This window comes from Leuciscus leuciscus, assembly GCF_965113295.1.
Source record: "Leuciscus leuciscus genome assembly, chromosome: 7".
NCBI lineage: Eukaryota > Metazoa > Chordata > Actinopteri > Cypriniformes > Leuciscidae > Leuciscus > Leuciscus leuciscus.
Genome location: NC_138731.1, coordinates 41,868,129 through 41,887,645, shown reverse-complemented (window position 1 = coordinate 41,887,645; position 19,517 = coordinate 41,868,129). Strand labels below are relative to the sequence as shown.

General features: G+C 37.2%; 2 protein-coding genes across 3 annotated transcripts in view; one reads left to right on the top strand and one right to left on the bottom strand.

The window, feature by feature from the left end:
* csrnp3 (cysteine-serine-rich nuclear protein 3) overlaps positions 1-19,517 on the bottom strand; it is a 264,623-nt gene that overhangs the window by 115,371 nt on the left and 129,735 nt on the right. The gene's annotated exons all lie outside the window — the stretch shown is intronic.
* scn1laa (sodium channel, voltage-gated, type I-like, alpha) overlaps positions 1-19,517 on the top strand; it is a 41,583-nt gene that overhangs the window by 8,493 nt on the left and 13,573 nt on the right. The window contains exons 4-15 of one of the 2 annotated variants that reach the window (XM_082174590.1): positions 364-570; positions 3,302-3,365; positions 3,511-3,652; positions 4,168-4,374; positions 4,603-4,854; positions 5,988-6,353; positions 7,402-7,513; positions 8,036-8,274; positions 9,371-9,547; positions 10,515-10,871; positions 12,949-13,383; positions 18,023-18,155. In XM_082174590.1, coding sequence (XP_082030716.1) covers positions 364-570; positions 3,302-3,365; positions 3,511-3,652; positions 4,168-4,374; positions 4,603-4,854; positions 5,988-6,353; positions 7,402-7,513; positions 8,036-8,274; positions 9,371-9,547; positions 10,515-10,871; positions 12,949-13,383; positions 18,023-18,155 — 2,691 coding nt within the window. The remainder of the gene's footprint in view (positions 1-363; positions 571-3,301; positions 3,366-3,510; positions 3,653-4,167; positions 4,375-4,602; positions 4,855-5,987; positions 6,354-7,401; positions 7,514-8,035; positions 8,275-9,370; positions 9,548-10,514; positions 10,872-12,948; positions 13,384-18,022; positions 18,156-19,517) is intronic. The other variant, XM_082174591.1, reaches the window with a different exon arrangement.

The following is a 19,517-nucleotide window of genomic DNA, read 5'->3' as shown; positions in this document are numbered from 1 at the left end:
GCTGCTATCTTCCATGATATAAGTTGAATTATAAGAATGACCGCCTGACCCTTTCTGATGTAAGTGTCATTAGCAAAGAAATGTGCAAAGACAACCCATACACTAAAAAACAAAAGTGTCTGTTGTGACTTGCACATTTTCAAATGGCTATATTTGGGAAAACAATGACACTTCTCACATGAAAACTCTCGTAGATGATGATGATGATGATGATGATGCCAAAAATTATTAAACATGTTAAATATATCCATCTCATGGCCAGAATGAAATATTTGGATTCAAAGTGGATTTTGGACCCTGAGTAGGCCTACACTATGCTGAGACGTCAGTGGAAAGTGACGTGGTTTCCTCTGCTTTCCACAGGCCTGAAAACAATCGTTGGAGCTCTGATCCAGTCGGTGAAGAAGCTGTCAGATGTGATGATCTTGACCCTTTTTTGCCTGAGCGTCTTTGCTTTGGTTGGACTGCAGCTGTTCATGGGAGTTCTTAGGCATAAATGTGTGTTCAATTCTACTCTTATTCATCATTGTGACAATTCAACCGACTGCTTCGACTACATTAACAATCGTAGTAAGTTCATTTTCATTTTTGAAATGCATTCCAAAAATAAAATCTGTCTGACCATCTCTATCTATCTATCTATCTATCTATCTATCTATCTATCTATCTATCTATCTATCTATCTATCTATCTATCTATCTATCTATCTATCTATCTATCTATCTATCTATCTATCTATCTATCTATCTATCTATCTATCTATCTATCTATCTATCTGTCTGTCTGTCTGTCTGTCTATCTAACAATGAATCTATCTATCTGTCTATCTGTCTGTATCTGTCTGTATCTGTCTGTCTGTCTATCTATCTATCTGTCTGTATCTATCTGTCTGTCTGTCTGTCTTCTATCTATCTATCTATCTATCTATCTATCTGTCTGTCTGTCTGTCTGTCTGTCATCTATCTATCTAACAATGAATCTATCTGTCTATCTATCTTTCTAACAATGAATCTATCTATCTATCTGTCTGTCTATCTATCTATCTATCTATCTATCTATCTATCTATCTATCTATCTATCTATCTATCTGTCTGTCTGTCTGTCTGTCTGTCTGGTTTAGGTGAGTATTTTCAGCAGAAAACCTCATAAAGATTATATAAATTAGTGACTATGCAAGTCATTTACTTATTTGATAAGTGACTCAGAAATGGTACATAATATATGTAATGGTTTTCATCTTAGATTATAACTTTTCTGTGTTTTTTATTTATTGATTTTTTTACAGTTTTTCTCAATCGCTTTGGCACATTTTTCAAAACAGTCTTAACATTCTCTAAACTGTAAGTGCAATTGTCACATCTGTTTGCTGGAACATCAGAACTCTATAGCATGTCTGCAAACTCACCCAAAACATTTAATTCATGCTTCAAAACCTTGTTTTTATGTCGGTAAACTGGCCAAGGACACCAAAATAAAGAGTCTTTTTGTCAATGTGTGAGCCGTACTGGTCAAAATGTTTAGATGTTTTTTCACCATGGAAATATTTTTTAAATACAAATTTCACGCGCTTTCTACTTTTTAGTTGACACTTTTTTTTTACACTATACAAGAATGTCAGTTTTGTCTAGTTGAATGCTCTTATGTATCACTCTGAGCTTTTTAGATATAGATTTCAACAAGTAAATTGACTTTCTAGAAAAGTCAATACTGTAGTACTCAATTTATATTAGGTGTCCTTATCTATTATGTACTTACATAAAAAAATGCTGCTGTTGAGGTGGGATATGGGTACGTTAGGGACATGCTTGGTTGTATAGGATGGTTTAAGGGTGGGTTAAGAGAGTAGTCAACAGTGTAATTCTAGATTTAGCTGTAATTACATGCATTATTTATAGTACAATGTAAAAACATGTACACAATAAGTGCATTGTATCAAATTATTCATTTGCTGTAAATGTTAGTACATAGTAGTTAAAGACACCTAATATAAAGTGGGACTGAACATTCTTATTTAAACAGCACATATTTGTAGAAATGTGGTACATGTAAACTGAAAAATCAGTTGCTTGTTCATTTTTACATATTCTATTACAGTATGTTTTCCCCTAACACCACACATTCTTAAATATCTTCCTTTTGCTCTTCCACGACAACTGTGTATTTTCAGTTTCTACAAAAATAAACTGTTGTTGCTGTTTATGGATTTAGATGTTCCTGCATGTTCAAAAATGGCCAGCAGCCATATCACCCTGTAGCCCAAGACTGGTTGCCCACTGAAGCTAAGCAGGGATTTAGAGAGATTGATTCATCCATTGAGTTGTTTGAGAATCATTGAAAAATGTGGTGATGTGTATTGAATATTATGAGAAAATTAAACAGTTTTTTTTTTACCTTTGATGCATGTAAACCTGTTGTAGGAGACCAGAAAAACAAAATTAAGAGTCTTGAAAATAGCATATTAGGGGCACTTTAAAACATTCAGTTTATTTCCAGATTTAGATTTCATTTTGAATTTACATTTCAATGTATGGGGCAAGTTATTGCTAATAATACAGGTATTACAAGATCACATAATTCAGGAAGGACTGATAATTTGCATCCAAATCCACACATTTTTGTTGAAGAGAGGTTTAAGTAGACCAGAGTATACATATGGTATATATGTATACAAAATGTATATGAGTAACATTTTGATCGGGGCCAATAAAAAGCAAATTTAAGAGTGACAGGTCCAATATACCAGTGACCAGTCTGAAAAGGAAATATTGTGTGTGTAAGACAGCCAGCTGTCATCATTCAGCATCATGGATGTTTGCATTACCACCAGCCATGAAAACCCTGTTTGAGAGAAAGGAATTCCACCTTGCTCATGGAGGGGAATATGATATCCATTGGCAAGTACTTTAGTGGGATGGGGGAAAGCTATAATGCAGGAGTGAGGTAATCTGGTGCGCTGTTTGCTGATGGGGATGCCTTCCACATTCCTCTATCCATTTTATTCTGATACACATCTTACTGGTATCTTGACATTTCCCTCATTTGCATGGGGTTTGGATATGTTGTGAACACATCCCATTTGATCCAAAGGGTCAGGAAGAGGGTGGTAAATGGGCAAATAATTATATAATTTTTTTTTTGTACAAAAAATGGACCAATGAATATTAAAATATAAAAAAATATGGAATGAAACAACCTATTATGGACAGAATAAACACCAATAAATGTAGTATAGCACAAAGCAACTAATGCACTTTAGCTTTGTATAAGATCTATGATGAACTATCTCTTCTTTTTCCTGTAGATAACCACTATTTCCTACCAGGAAAGAAAGACGCTCTGATCTGTGGGAATAACAGTGATGCTGGGTAAGCAACATGTGCAAACAAATCTGGATATCGAACGATTTCATAAACCTTTTCAGTATCTTTCTTTTCAAAAGTCGTTTACCAATATTGCTCATTTTATGTTGTTGAGTTTTTGACAATCAAGTGTCACACATGTGCATTTCAGGCAGTGTCCAGAAGGATTTGTCTGTAGGAAAGCAGGTCGTAATCCAGATTTTGATTACACAAGTTTTGATACCTTTGGCTGGGCCTTCCTTTCATTATTCAGACTGATGACTCAAGACTACTGGGAGAATCTTTACCAACAGGTAGAGGAAACTGAACTCATATGATTATTTTTAGTTCATGGAACGCAAAAGGTGGTGTTTTGCACAATGTACGAGCTGATTGTTTTCTATATAATAAAAGTGGATGAGGTATGGGGCTGTCAAGCTCCAAAAAGGACCAAAAAAATCCCCATCATGAAAGTAGTCCATATGATTTTTACACTTTATTCCAAGCCTTCTAATGCAATACACATTGCTGGTATGAGGAACAGACTGAAAAGTTGTTGTTCCCTGAAAATCTTGTTCTTCATGATGTTCAAGACTAGTGTTTCATGAGAAATGCACGAACCTGTAACATTTATGCAGTTTCTTCTCCTTCTCTTCCTCTGAAATTTCAATTTAGACTATTTTATGGTATTTTATGATTTTTTTAAATGTCATTTATGGAGCTTGGTAGCTTAAGTCACTGTATGGAAAAGAAAATGAATCATACTGGTTTGAACAACATTGATTCCTTCCTGTGTTTCTCCTATACTAATTGTGGAATTTTATTACAGACTCTTCGAGCCGCAGGAAAAACCTACATGATTTTTTTCGTGCTGGTCATTTTCTTGGGATCCTTCTACCTGGTGAATCTGATCCTGGCTGTGGTTGCCATGGCATATGACGAACAGAACCAAGCCACTATTGATGAGGCTTTGAAAAAAGAGGAGGAGTTTAACGCCATGCTTGAGCAGATCATGAGACAGGAAGAGGAAGCTCAGGTCTGTTGGGTGTTTACATTTAAACAGGGTCTGAAATGCAAGCTTTTTGCATTTTCCAGTTGCTCAAAAAGTAGAGCATGGTGCGTGCAACACCACGGTCATGGGTTCAATTCCCAGGGAATACATGAACCTATAAAAATTCTGCCAAATGCATAAATGTAAATGCATGAAACCTTTGCAAACTGTTGCATAAGTGTAATGACGTTCTGTCTTGTGATTGGTTGACAGGCTGCGGCTGAAGCGTCCAAGTGTGAGGGGCTTAGTGGAAATAAAACGGACAGTTCCTCGGACGCCTCCAAACTCAGCTCCAAAAGTGCCAAAGAACGACGTAACCACAGGAAAAAGAGACAGCGTCAGGGGGAAGGAGAGAAAGAGGATGATGTGAAGAGAGATGGAAACGATAGAAAGGCCAGTTTCCGTTTTACAGACGATGGAAAATTTCGGCGCTCACGTGAAAGGACTTGCTCTTCTCCACATCAGGTTAGAAATCATTTGATGTTTGCTATAGGAATAAGGAAATGTCATCAACTTACTTTCTTACAATAAGGAAACACTGATGTCTATCTGGATGTATAGATAGATAGATAGATAGATAGATAGATAGATAGATAGATAGATAGATAGATAGATAGATAGATAGATAGATAGATAGATAGATAGATAGATAGATAGATAGATAGATAGATATTTTATAAATTCAGCATGACCATCAGCATCATGATATTCACGATCTCTACCACTTACAGTATGTTCTCTCCTGCCATTACTTGTCCAGTTGACCTGACGCTAAGCCCCGCCCCTTTATTTACTCATTTAGGGTGTGTTCACTGTTTGCATGTTTGGTTGGATTAAAACTAAACCCTGGTGCGATTGCTCTGTTAGTGCGGTTCATTTGAATAAGTGTGAACGCTGCCATCCGAACCCTGGTGCGCACCAAACAAGCAGACTGAGAACCACCTTTTCAGGACTGGTCTGTGTTGAAGTCATATTTCAGTCGAACCAAACCAAAGACATGCAAAAGAACCAAAAACAGGACTTGACGTGACAAGATGTGACCCTAAAAAGGACAGAATGCTCAACCAATCCAATTAAAGTGCCGATGGGAGTGGAAAGTTCTGCGCGCGATCGACACGCAAATTAAAGAACACAGACGCAGCCGGATAATTTCTATAATGACCAATGCAATCTGGTCAATCCAAAATTTTATATTGTATAATTTTTTTTTTTTTTAGTTCAGTACATTTATTTTACAGTAAACTTCTGTCTTTTTTTTTTTAAACGTTCATTTTTTGATGTGCCTTGACTTCAGCAGTAAATCTGCTGAGTGTCTTCTTTAAAAAGAGACCAACCTTATGTCTGTATTCTAAAGCATTATTGCATTACTTCCATTTAAGTTCAGATCTATGCTCAAAAAGGGAGTGAACACAGAAAAACACACAGAACGTTCATGAACTTGCATTAGAAACGAGCTTGTCTATAAATATATGCCGGACAGTTAAAGCTAAAGTTGAACTGGCAAGTCAATTTATATAGTGGGGTTTAGCGAAGGGTCATTTCTTCAAATGCCTTGATTTGTTTGTCAGTGTGTTTGTAAAGCTTGTTTGTCTCCTCAGTCCCCTCTGAGTTTTCAGGGTTCAATCCTCACCCCACGTCGGGGCAGCAAAGGTAGCGTCTTCAGCTTCCGCGGGCGTCTGCATTCCGAAAACAACTACGCCGACGATGAGCAAAGCATGTTTGAGGAAACAGGCAGCCCGAAAGACTCTCTGTTTCCACCCTCTCGATCCGAACGTCTTTACAGTACTCCTAGCAAAAGCAGTCTGACGCCACGTATACTGTTGCCGTCTAACGGAAAAGCGCGGTATGTGGTCGAAAGCAATGGCACGGTGATGGTGTCGGGCGGAGCATCTTCACCCAACTCCCCCTCAGGAATCCTGATGCCCGAAGTGCCCAAAAAAAGAGCCATGTTTGACGAAACTTGTGTAAGGGAAAGAACTAACGGCGCACGAACCTTGCATGGCCTGTGACGTGCTGTTGCTGTGTATAATGCATTGTTTTAAAATGCACATTTTTATTATAGGCATAATGCTATCTGTGTACTCTTTTGCACTTTTATTGCTGGTTTTGGGTAAAAATATGCAGAATTCTGCAGGATGGATTTAAATATGGTATTAAAAAAAAATGCTGCAGAATGAAATCATGCAAAATATTTATAAACAAACATGAACTGGCATGGATGTTCATAACTTTTTCAATGATCCGCATTCTGATTCTGTGGAAATCTGCAGAGATACTTTTAATTCTGTGTGAGCCTGCAAAATCAAGTTGTGAAACCAAATCAATTAATTTGCCAATTATTTGTTAAATTAATAAATTATATAAAAAAGCTTTTTTTTTCTTTTCTTTTCAAAGCATGTTAAAGCATGCATTTAAATTATGTTGTTCTGCATGCATTTAAATTATGTTGTTCCACATAATGTCAATTTTTTGTATTGTATAAACATATTTGATGTATGGATGCTTGTTTCCACCACTGAATAAAAACATTTTATCTCACAATTCTGACTTTTTTTCTCAGAATTGTGTGATATAAACTCTCAATTGTGAGAAAAGAAGTCAGAATTGCAGAAAAAAAAGTCAGAATTGGGAGTAATTCTGTGGTGGAAACAAGCTACCATAATAATGTCTTAATAATATGTACTAAGTTAGATAACAGTGACATACGAAGGCATTCTTAAGGTGGTTAAAATGTAACTAAATAAACTAAATATAAAAATGTAAATGAGCCTTTGGCTTTTAAGTGCCTTTTAACTGGACCCCCCAGAAGATATAATCAAATTTGGGTTGTCATTGTTGTTGTTTTTTGTAAAAGCAACATAACTAATATCAATCCGAGATGTTTTACAGGTTGCCTGCATGCATTTGAAATGCTAATTTGTCTTGATGAATGATTGATGTATAGCAAGATGATGCCTAGCAAACAATGTAACATTTGATTATGTATTTGCTGATGATTGGATCTCTTTACAGTTTGACACAGGTGAAGGATACCGACGTCGATGTGATTCAGGCTTTTCTGTGGCTTTTGACCAATCAGCGAGACAGAGAGCTTTGAGTGTAGCAAGTGTCAACAACCCTGACCGTAAGGAACCCTAAATGCTGAACACACTTACAAGAAACTGAATGTGAGGCATATTAGTTAGATTTTTTTTTTTTTGCCATTTTTAAGAAATGGTTCACAATCGTCATAATTTTCTCAACCCAATCCTGTTCCAAACCTGTAGGACTTTAATTCTGCTTTGAATTTTAGGAGTATCTTGACCAATCTTATCAATATAAAAAAAAGTGACTCAGATTGTAAAGCTAAAAAAGTATCATATGTGTTGTATATGTCGTATTAACTATTGAGGAATAGACTGAAAATGAATGGTTTTTATATTGTCATTTTGAAGTCTGACAGCCTCAGTTTTCATTGACTTTCATTATAATGAAAATAGTGGTATGGATATTTTTCCTTTTTGTTTTTCACAGAAGAAAGGTGAACTATACTTTCGATTAAGTGCTTATTTGCTTATTAGTATTCAGTTTGTCCAAATGATGCTGAAATACCCACTTACGTACAGCTTTCAGATTGTCGTCTACCTTTTTTTATTTAACATGGCAGCGTGGGAGGTCTGGAAACAGAAGTGTGTGGAGCGCTGGTACGACTTTGCAGAGAATTATCTGATCTGGGATTGCAGTCCCACATGGCTGAGGATAAAGAGCATCGTCCACATGGTTGTGATGGACCCCTTTGCAGATCTGATTATCACCATTTGCATCGTGATAAACACAATATTCATGGCCATGGAGTGTCACCCTATGGACGATAATTATTCTAATATGCTTATAACTGGCAATGTGGTAAGAACATTTATAGCAGCATTTGAAATTAAATCTTCAATGATTTTGACTTCTAAGAAAGCCATTTTATTTAGGGAGATGTTTTCTCCAAAATGGTCAACAAATGTAATGATTTTATTACAAATTTAGTCAGTGGACAGCTCTACTTTTGTAAAATACTTGTTGTTCAATTGAAAAATTTGGCAATACTTTACGATAAGGTCGCATTGGTTTATGTTAGTTGATGCATTAACTAAACTTTAATAATAATCAATACATTTGTTACAGTATTTATTAATCTTTGTAATAAAACATTAATTGTTGTTAGTTTTAGTTCACTCAGGTCCATTAAATAATATTAACAGAGACAACTTTTGATTATAATAATGTATTGTAGTAAATGTTGAAATTAACATGAAGTAAGATTAATAAAAGATTCAGAAGTATTTTTCACTGAAGTAATAAATTAGCCCCCAAGTCTTAAAGGAACACAGCACATTTCCTTGATTATTACGCAGGAATGAGAGTATAGTTCCTAGGCATATTGGCCCAGAAAATCGCAACTTTTCATTTTCTGTCGGTCTTAGTACATGATGTAACTACAGAAGAGTCAAGTTTTAAATAGGAAAAATATAGAAACTCTTTGGTCATTTTTTTGAGAGAGATGCTAACGGTCTAATCAGATTCAATGATCTATGCTAAGCTATGCTAAAAGTGGTACCGCCAGACCCGGAGATCGGCTGAATGGATTCGAAAACGGTAAAACTCAACTGTTTAACTCTGGGGGAGTTGGAAAATTATCCTATTTCCCAAAAAAAAGGTGTTCCTTTAAGACTAGTCCCAGACTAAAATGCATGTTTGAGCTGTTTTAACTGAAAGTAACTTGCACTGACATACCTTAAAATATGTCCGTGCCATTGTTTTGTCTCAAGGTGCACATCAGTAATGCTTTTTCAAAGGCACATTTACAAAAGCTACTTAAATGCCCTTAATGAACTAAAGCCTACTCCTGGTTTAATCTAAGCCCTGTCTGTGAAACCAGGCCTAGAAGTAATTTAGCTAACAAATGGAACATTATTGTGAAGTTTTACCAAAAGTTTTATCTCTTTGCTTACAGGTTTTCATAGGCATCTTTACTGCAGAAATGATATTGAAGATAATCGCCTTGGACCCATACACTTACTTTCAAGAAGGCTGGAATATCTTCGACAGCATCATAGTCACACTGAGTCTTCTGGAACTTTGTTTGCAAAACGTACTGCCTGGAATGGGTCTTCTTAGGCCGTTCCGACTGGTAAGAGTATCCTGCTGTCATGCATTATACCCAATGACCTAGACAGCATATAAATGCAGCATAGGTGCGCTCCTAAAGGGGTCATGACATGAGAAATCAAATTTGGCTTGATCTTTTGACATATAAGAGGTCTTTGTAGCATTAAAACATCCTGCAAGTTTCATAGCTTAAAAAGTCCTCCTCATTGTAAACAAAGCATTTATTTATTCAAACTCCAAAATGGCTCGTTTTGATATTGCAGGATCTGTGATGTCACACTTGCAAATACATTTACATATGCCCGCCTCCAGAGAAAGACATGGACAAATAGTTATACATCCTCACACCATAGACCCGCCCACTGGCATTCAGTCGCCAGTTTTATTTGGATATCACTCACACACAATAGCGAAGGGGTGTTGATACTGTCTACTACGCAATGATGTTAGCCAATCATAACAGTGGCTGTTTACTGACAAGCCTTAAAGGAGAAGCCCCTTAAAAACTGATCTTTTTTTTTTTTGCCTAGTAACAGTCATTATTTATGACCCCCTTAATCTTAGGCTTGATTTTTAAGGTACTATGTGTAAATGCTGCCTTCTAAGACCATCTCTTGTTCAAAATAGTTTATTTAAAATTGGTCAAAAATACAATAAAAACAGTAATTTTGTAAAATATTATAACAAATAAATGCAGACCCCAAAGTTTTGAATGGTATAAAACACTAAATAAGTTTAAAATAATACACTAAAAACTAAAATCATTTTAAATGGAACATGTTCATCATGTTCAACATGTCAATTTAATTGAGATTTGACAGTTATTCAATAATTAGTGTTTTTAAAGAGGATCTTTAAGTCAGCATTAGATGAAGGCAAAGGTAATCTAAATGTAAAAATAGAAGAATTTATCATATCGACCAATATTGATACATTTTGGAAAAAAATCTATGGACCATACTAATTTTCTATACCATTTATTGTCACAGCTGAGGGTCTTCAAACTAGCTAAGTCTTGGCCGACTCTGAACATGCTAATCAAGATCATTGGCAACTCACTGGGCGCCTTGAGCAACCTGACGCTTGTGCTAGCCATCATCGTCTTCATCTTCGCTGTGGTGGGAACGCAACTGTTCGGGAAGAGCTACCGTGACTGTGTGTGTAAGATTTCTGAGGATTGCACGCTTCCTCGCTGGCACATGACGGATTTCTTCCACTCGTTCCTGATCGTCTTCAGGGTGTTGTGCGGGGAGTGGATCGAGACCATGTGGGACTGCATGCAAGTGGCAGGGGAGCCTTTGTGCTTAATTGTGTTCATGATGGTCATGGTGATCGGAAATCTGGTGGTATGTATTGTTCACCTCAATTAATTAGCATTAAAAAACCTAGGGCCTCATTTATAAAGATGTGCATAAACTGATCCTGAATGTGACCGTGATATTATATTAAATTATGTTATATTAACAATATATAAATTAGGGATGCACCAATATGAAAATTTTGGTCGATACCGAAAACTGATAATTTTTTATATTTGAAAGCCGATAACCGATATATTGGCCGATAAATCTAAATCCAATTTTGATATAATTTTTGAGTGCCTGATTACAAAAACAAAAGTCTCACCATTAAAAGCTATTTCCCAAGCACACAATTATAATGTTCTCATTATAATTTGATGTAGCCTATATGACAGATTTTGCGCTGCACATGTTGCACTGAACTGTATTTTCCTTTTTTTAAGTGATTCCAATCATATTTCAAGCAATTCAAAACCATCATGGCGAACAGTGCACATCTGAAGTGTCTCAGCTAAAGGAAAAAATCCATTGTTTATCGACTCTATCGGCCATTATCGGGTTGATAAAGATAACATCAAAAATTAACATATGTTGGCCGATAACAATATGGTGGCCGATATATTGTGCATTCCAAATATAAATGTTTGTAATCAGGGTCTTCAGTTGGTGTATGGATAAGAACATTTCCATGCCAGTTTCTGCTTTTATATATCCGGATTTGTTTCTGATTTGACATAGGATAAAATCGATGGGTCCCACTTTATATTAATTGTCTTTAACTACTATGCACTAGCATTTAAATTATTCATTTGATACAATGGACTTATTGTGTACATGTCTTTACATTGTACTTATATTTAAAAAAGTAATACCTGCATGTAGCTATAGCTGTAATTAAATTCTATAATTACATATATAATTACACAGTCCCTTCCCTTTCACATTAGTCCACTCACTGTAAAACCAACTATACCACCAAAACCTGTCCCTAACCTTACCCTTTTCCCACCTCAAAAGCACCTCAAAAATTTTGCAATAAAACATCAACACAATAAGTACATTTGTACCTTTTTTTTTTTTATGTAAGCAGTAAGCACAGAGTAGTCACTAGGGCCCTATCTTGCACCCAGTGCAATTGACTTAGTACACCGACGCATGTATCATTCCTATTTTGCACCCGCGCACAGCGGACTTTTCCCTCCACAGACGCACGTCGGTAAATTAGGGAATGAACTTGCGCTCCCGGGGGCGGTTCAGCGAAAAGAGGAGGCGTGTTCCGGCGCAAACGTTCCCTGGTGCTATTTTGCAGTTTCAGAAAACAATTCCGCCACAGACCAGGAAAAACCTAGTATAAAGTCAGAGGCGCGTTATTCATATGCTATTTTAAGGGTGCATGCTTGGCCATAATGTAGCGTGTGCACAACGGTATACACTTTGCTTCTCTCATCTACACAGACGCAGCAGTTCCCATTTTTGCAAACCATACATAATTACAAGGAAAAATATTCCTCACGAGGGAAATCATTGTTGTGTCCATGAAGATGTGAAAAAATAGGCATAAATCTTTGGTACACATTTACCAAAATTATTATACGCCTGTTTAACCGAAGCTAATTTGGGTGTGTTTCTCCATCCCCATACAATGTCACTTCTCTGTGTTTTACGGCCCTGACGAGAACGTCGGTCTCCTCGGCTGTGAACCGCTCCTGGCGTGCGCCTGGCAAATCCGCCGTTATAATAGCAATCCGCCATGGAACAAGCGCGCCTGCTCTTAAAGGGAATGTGAGATGTCGCTCTGATTGGCTTATTTCACGTTACGCCCAAACCACACCTATGAGTAATGTAGCTACTTCAGACCATTTTAGATTTGCGTCGGGCGCAAGAGTCATTTATCCCTCCGGTATAATCCGAGATCCGCCCACAAAGTTACTTGCGTTTCGCATTTGATACTTGCGTTTCAGATCGTTAAAATAGGGCCCCTAATGTAAATTCAATTGATCAATCCATGGTATTTTTGAATCAAATTTAATTGTACATGGAGTTTAATAAATGAGGCCCCTGAAGTGAGTGAAGTTGTTCTGAACTTGTAGTTGGCTTCTTCCTAATTTTGCCTTTCCTTTAGGTTCTGAACCTGTTCCTCGCTCTGCTGCTCAGTTCCTTCAGTTCCGAAAATCTCACGGCCAATGACGATGAGGTCGAAAAGAACAACCTGCAGATAGCGGTTGGTCGAATCAAGAGAGGCTTCGCTGTGGTCAAGGCCTGCCTGCACGGTTTCTTCCAGAGCAGCTGTATAAAGAGGAGGAAGCAGAAAAAGAAAACTCTAGATGGGAACACGGTCACGATAAACTGCAAGGGAATAAATGATAACTCCAACCACACCACACTAGAGCTGGTTAAAGGCACTGGAGGACGAGATGTGGATAGTGACTCTGAGAATTTTATCAGCAATCCGAGCTTGACCATCAGTGTCCCGATGGCTGCCGAGGAGTCGGATTTTGAGTGTCTCAACACTGAGGATTTCAGCAGTCTTTCTTCAGACCTAGAGGAAGATAAAGAGGTACGGTTGCATTTTGAAATTATTTGACTATTTTTTCTTCCAAAGACCTCAGGATGTTTTAAAGAAATAGAGAAAACAAAGAGCAGGGGGAGATGGGTGGATATGAAGATTTTAGTGCAGATCAAACCCCCCTTTACACCTGCCATTAGCATATGTTTGGTATGGTCACCGTGATTTTGCCAAGTAAGACATGTTCCTGGATCAACATATTTTATTGATCCTGGAATAACATTCCTGTCCCAAAATGTAGACATTACCCTATCCCTACCCCTAAACCTAACCCTACCCATAACTTTTCCCTAAAATCAGAGGGAAATGACAGGTGAATAACACTAATGTTGAAGCACCTCACCCTGGTTCCTAGGCTAAACTTGACTGTAAACTTGTCCCTCAAATCTGATTGGTTGATTGGAAAGTTGTTCCAGGATCAACAAAGATGTTGATCCAGGAACATGTGGTACTTGGTGAAATCACGTTCACCTGTTTGGTCTCTGCTTTTGCATTTTCTTAATTCATATGCATCTCTAATATGATCGATTAGAGATTCAAGCATAGTCACTTGAGCAAAATCCAAAATGCCACTTATATACATTACTGTTCAAAACGTTGGGGTTAGTTTGAACATCTCTTATGCTCACCAAGGCTGCACTCTTTTGAACAAAAATACAGAAAAAAACAGCAATATTGCGAAATGTTATTACAATTAAAACTCACTGTTTCCTACTTAAATACATTTGAAAATGTAATATATTCCTGTGATGCAAAGCTGAATTTTCAGCATCATTACCCCAGCGTCACATGATCCTTCAGAAATCATACTAATATACTGATTTGCTGCTCAAGAAACATTTCATTATCATTATTTAAAATAGATGCTGCTTAATATTTTTGTGGAAACCGTGATGCATTTTGTTTTCAGGATTCGTTGATGAATAGAAAGTTCCAAAGAACAGCATTTATTTGAAAGAGAAATATTTTGTAACATTATGAATGTGTTTACTGTCACTTTTGATCAGTTTAATGTTTCCTTGCTGAATAAACATATTTATTTCTTACTGACAACAAACTTTGAACAGCAATGTATTATATGAGAGGATTAATTTTATTATATGAGGAAATTATATAACGATTTAGTACGATTTTGCATTTCCCTTCTCTATGAATTTACCGTCAGTGTTGGATGTTAATGGGATTAGAAGAGAAGAGGAAAAGGAAAATGGGAGAGAAACCATATACCAAGTCATAACTCAGTAAAAGAGTTTGATAAATAATGGGATATCGTTGATTTAAATCTAGACCACCTTCAAATGCGTGTTTGATCACAATTTATCTTGGGTGCATTTACTCCTGGCTTTTGATGCAGTCAGTTGTGATCCAATCACTGAAAACCATATGTGTCTGGTCTGTTTGGTGTACAAGTTGTTTTCCGACAGTGCTTTCATTAGTGCGCACCCAAGTCCCCTTGAAATAGCCTAGTGGTTGTGGACTGTGCAGTGAATTTTGTATGCAATGCATACAGTATGACACTATGACAGTATAATGTACTTCTTTTGGACCTCGATCAGGGTAGATGCCAATATTTAATTTGAGGTGAATAAAAATGAGGCTATAAGGGATAGATGTCACTACAGTTGTGATGGCTAAGCTTAAGATCCTAGTTCTTGTCTAAGTATCTGCGGAAATATTTTTGGAAAGATGTTGTAGCATTCCTGTAACTCAAACTATAGAGTATGATTCTGGCAAGTGGGTTTGATATGGAGGGTCAATGTACCTTTAAATCCCTTTGTATAAAAGCATCTATACCGAAGGTAAATGTAAATGTAAATCAGAAAGCTATAATTTTTTGGGGCCATGTACATGACAATATCTACACCAAAGGATTGGTTCGACATCATTTGCACTGTTATTGAAGTATTCCTCCCTTTGTACTGTCCTGACAAAGGGAGGAATACTTCAATAACAGTGCAAATGATGTCGAACCAATCCTTCGGTGTAGATATTGTCATGTACACGGCCCCAAAAAATGATAGCTTTCTGATTGTTTCACTTGATTTATCACTGGTGTAATCGTGGTCAAGTTCCTCTTCGGTCGGGTTAATTGCAGTGAGTGCATTGTGGATTACGTCAACATGTTGCCCGACGACCCATTATGGAAGAGAGGTCAGGGAATATCAGTCTTCAGATCGCAATTATCTGCCATTTAAGTGCTGAGTGTGAATGTTAGCCTCATGATAACATGCTCATTTGCTTCCTGTTGGGAATCGAGGATGTGGCGGTCTGTGGTTTTGGCATAAATCGGTTTTATACTGGTCATTTGTACGGCAAGCTCTTTGAAATTGTCCAAAAAGGTGTACCGCTTTAGTTTTGTGAAGGGTGATATACTTTCAATTGAAACTCAAAAAAAATAATCTAATGAGCTGACTATTTAGGCAGCATTGTAAGGAATCATAGGCACAAATGGTTGAATAAGGGGCAGTATATGACAGTATTGCATGTATCATTTGTGTTGAAGGCGTTCCCATAATGCAACAGGCTCAGTGAGTGGGTGGACAAAGTTTTATTATAATTATAATAAACCAAATAATGTACACTGAATGTAATAAAAATAAAATATATTTTTGTTTTATGAATTTACTAGGGCTGGGGGAATTAACGCGTTAATCTTTGCGATTAATTTGAAATGTTTAACGCGTTAAAAAAAAATAACGCAATTGACGCAGCACTTTTTTTTTTTGCCTCGTTTTAATGATTTCCTGTTGTGTCTGCTATTAAAAAGGCCGAAATATGCCGTCCCGCCCCTCCATGTTCGGCGGTCAGGTTTCATTCTCGGGCAGCTTTCATGAGCGGGTCTTTTCCGCTCGGTATGTGCGCGTGAGTGTGTGTGTGTGTGTGTGTGTCGGTCGGTCGGCGCGCTCTGTGCTCCGCGCGCGCGCGTGCGTGTGTGTGTGTGTGTGTGTGTGTGTGTGTCGGCTCGCTTTGTCGTTAATGGCCCAGCAGCGGCGAGCTCTCCGTTCCGTGTGTGTGTGTGTGTGTGTGTGTGTGTGTGTGTGTGTGTGTCGGCGGCTCTGTCGTTAACGGCCCAAAGGCTTCAATCATGTACTAAGCACTGGAAAAGTAAAGTCCACTCAAGTAACGTGAAATTTCTCTGTTGACTTCTGTTTGCTGAGCTGGTATAGCCATGCTGGGCAACAATGGTAAAATGACCTGCTCTGATCACATGCTCTGGTAATAATAGCTTTGTAGGACTATATTTTGTTTTAATAATTAATAAAATAATAATAATAATAATAATCTGTTAAATTGATTATGTTGATTGATTATTGAAAAAGAATAATATATTGATATATTGATGTTTAATATTTTAATATAGGGCTATTTTCTGTTCCCTTTTTTTCCTGTGTTGTTTAATTAGGTGATTCTAAGTTTAAATATTGATGATTACAAGCTTGGGGGAAGCGCAATTAATTGCAATTAATTACAGAAATTGTGCAATTAATTAGTTAATTTTTTTTAATCGATTCCCAGCCCTAGAATTTACTAAAAAGTTCAATCCCAATTGTGTGAGCTATATATTTTCTGTGTGTTGTACCGTTAGCTTAGAAAAATCTGTTCTTCTCTGCCGTTTGCATGAGGAACGTGAAGGAGAGTGTTTTAGATCATCACTTGGTTGCATTTGAGTTTTAGCATGATAAAGCAGACAGAAAGGCTGACCACTACAGTTTGGCCCAGAGCCATGATCGCTGATTGATGGTCTTCAAGACATCAACAGATGATTCTGTATTATTGCTTCTATTGATTTATCCTGATTTATCTATTGAGTTTGACCAATGTTTTTTTTCCTCCAGACAAGACGGAGAGTGTTTTTTCTTGGTTGTGTGTCTCGCACCTTTTAACAGCATTGAATGCATTGTACATACATGTGTACATATGAGTATGTACATGCACAGCTCTACACAGATACATATTTTCAGAATATGTCATGGTTAATTGGACAAGCGCAATAATGCATTCAGTTTATGGAATGGGCGCATTTTCCAAAAATTATCTGACAAAAAAAATCTGATTTTTTTATTTTTATTTGCACTGGGCCATGTCAAGCTAAAAGTATATACATATATGTAATTTGTGATATAATTAGGCCTTCAGAAAGGTAACATGATTTCTACAAATATCCACTTTACAATAATCAATTTTACTTTACTTTTTATTTTTATTTTTAATAAAAATAATAAAAACGAGAGACAAAATGTAGTATATAAACCATTCAGGACAGACCTACTATGAGCTCAGAGATTAAGTGATTGTATGTGTGTCTGTAGTCAATGTGATTTCAACTTCAAGTTTCAATGCTTGTATATTTTGCATTAAACTTTAAATGTATAGTATTGTGTACTATGATTTATCTCAGAGCTTGGTTCATGGCTTATACGTTTTTGGAAATGCCAACTAGATAAAGTCAATCATATACTTGATAAAGGGTTTTATCCAAGGTATCTCACTAAGCAAATCTTACTTCTCAGGCTTGTCTCTGTGACTCAGCTGAAATGAAACCGTGTGCACATGTATCATCTCCTCTGCGGTTGCTATAGTAATGTGTGTGTGTGTGTGTGTGTGTGTGTGTGTGTGTGTGCTCTTGCAGAGGCTGTCTGACATGGCTCCCAGCTCTTCAGAGGGCAGCACGGTGGACCTCAGAAACATCGTTAAAGAAGGAGAAGATGATTTGGACTTTGAACTTGAGGAATCTACAGAACCAGAAGCTTGTTTCACAACAGGTGATTCAGCTAATGTATTTGTTCACTATATTAAGACTGTTGTAAAATGTGTTCTTCAGTCTTCAACTCCTACAAAAAAAAAATTCGGTATGTTTTTTTGTTGGTTTTTAAAAATAATTTTTTTTATTAGCAATCTTTTTCAAATAGACATTTTTATTGGCCATTTTCGAAAAGCAGGCTCATTTCGAGAGCTGTGGTATTGGCAGAGGGTTATTAACAAAACAGTTAATCCCAAAGTATAATTCGTCTGTCTGCGTTACGTGACAGTCTGCACACTGCCAGTGATGTAATTTCCATCATTTGGTCCGCATGCCCAAAGCATGAGCAAGATGAATGTTGTGAAAGAAGAGTCCACTACGTCAGTGGTTCCCAACCAGGTCCTGGCCTGTGTGTGAAATCGCCCCCTATACCCTTAAATAGGCCACTATTTGAGGGAACAGCCATTTGTAGTGGTGTCCGATGTATGCTCAAAGGCTAGAAAATACCCATAATGCACTGCGTGAGTCGCGCTCAATGGGTTTCCGCATGGTCAAGCATATCCATAGCAGACTGGAAGGAGTGGCCTCGGATGGCAAAATACCCAGTGCATTATGGTTGTTGAAATTGTCCTAACTATTTGGCAAAAGGGTAGACAAACCTTTAGAAGAACAGTTTACAACCAAAAAAATGCTTTTGGTCTTCATTTTTAGTCCTATACAGTGTGTGTGTGTGTGTGTGTGTGTGTGTGTGTGTGTGTGTGTGTGTGTGTGTGTGTGTGTGTGTGTGTGTGTGTGTGTGTGTGTGTGTGTGTGTGTGTGTATATGTATATGTATATGTAAACCTGAGGGAACTGACTTTTTAAAGTCCACTGTAGTCAATAATTGTATCCATTCAAGCTCATCTTTGATCAACAAAATGACATATTTACATGTTTTTTTCCTGTGAAAATTATTTCTTCATGCCTTAAAATAGCTTAAATGTAACTCTACACTCTTGCTTAATTTAGTATATGCGGATTCATGAATATGCTAATTAGCCCCACCTCCACTCACCCACACCAGCTCAGAGATCCACTCGGTAAACTCACTATAAGGTAAACACTGCACAACGGGAACACTGCATTACAAAGTCGGACACATAACGGTAATTAATATGATAAGCCTTTTGCTTGACTACATTATAAAACAGCTAATAATGTGTTGCTAATGTGACACAAACCATGTTCCCCTTTCGCAATCTCAGAGTCAGACAGCTGCCTTCTAACAATCAGCATCCTTAGAAACACTTTGAACATCCCAGAACGTCAGTGGAGAAACGCATATAGTTCATCATAACATCTTAAAGGGGTGGTATAATGCCCTTTTCACAAGATTTAAAATAAGT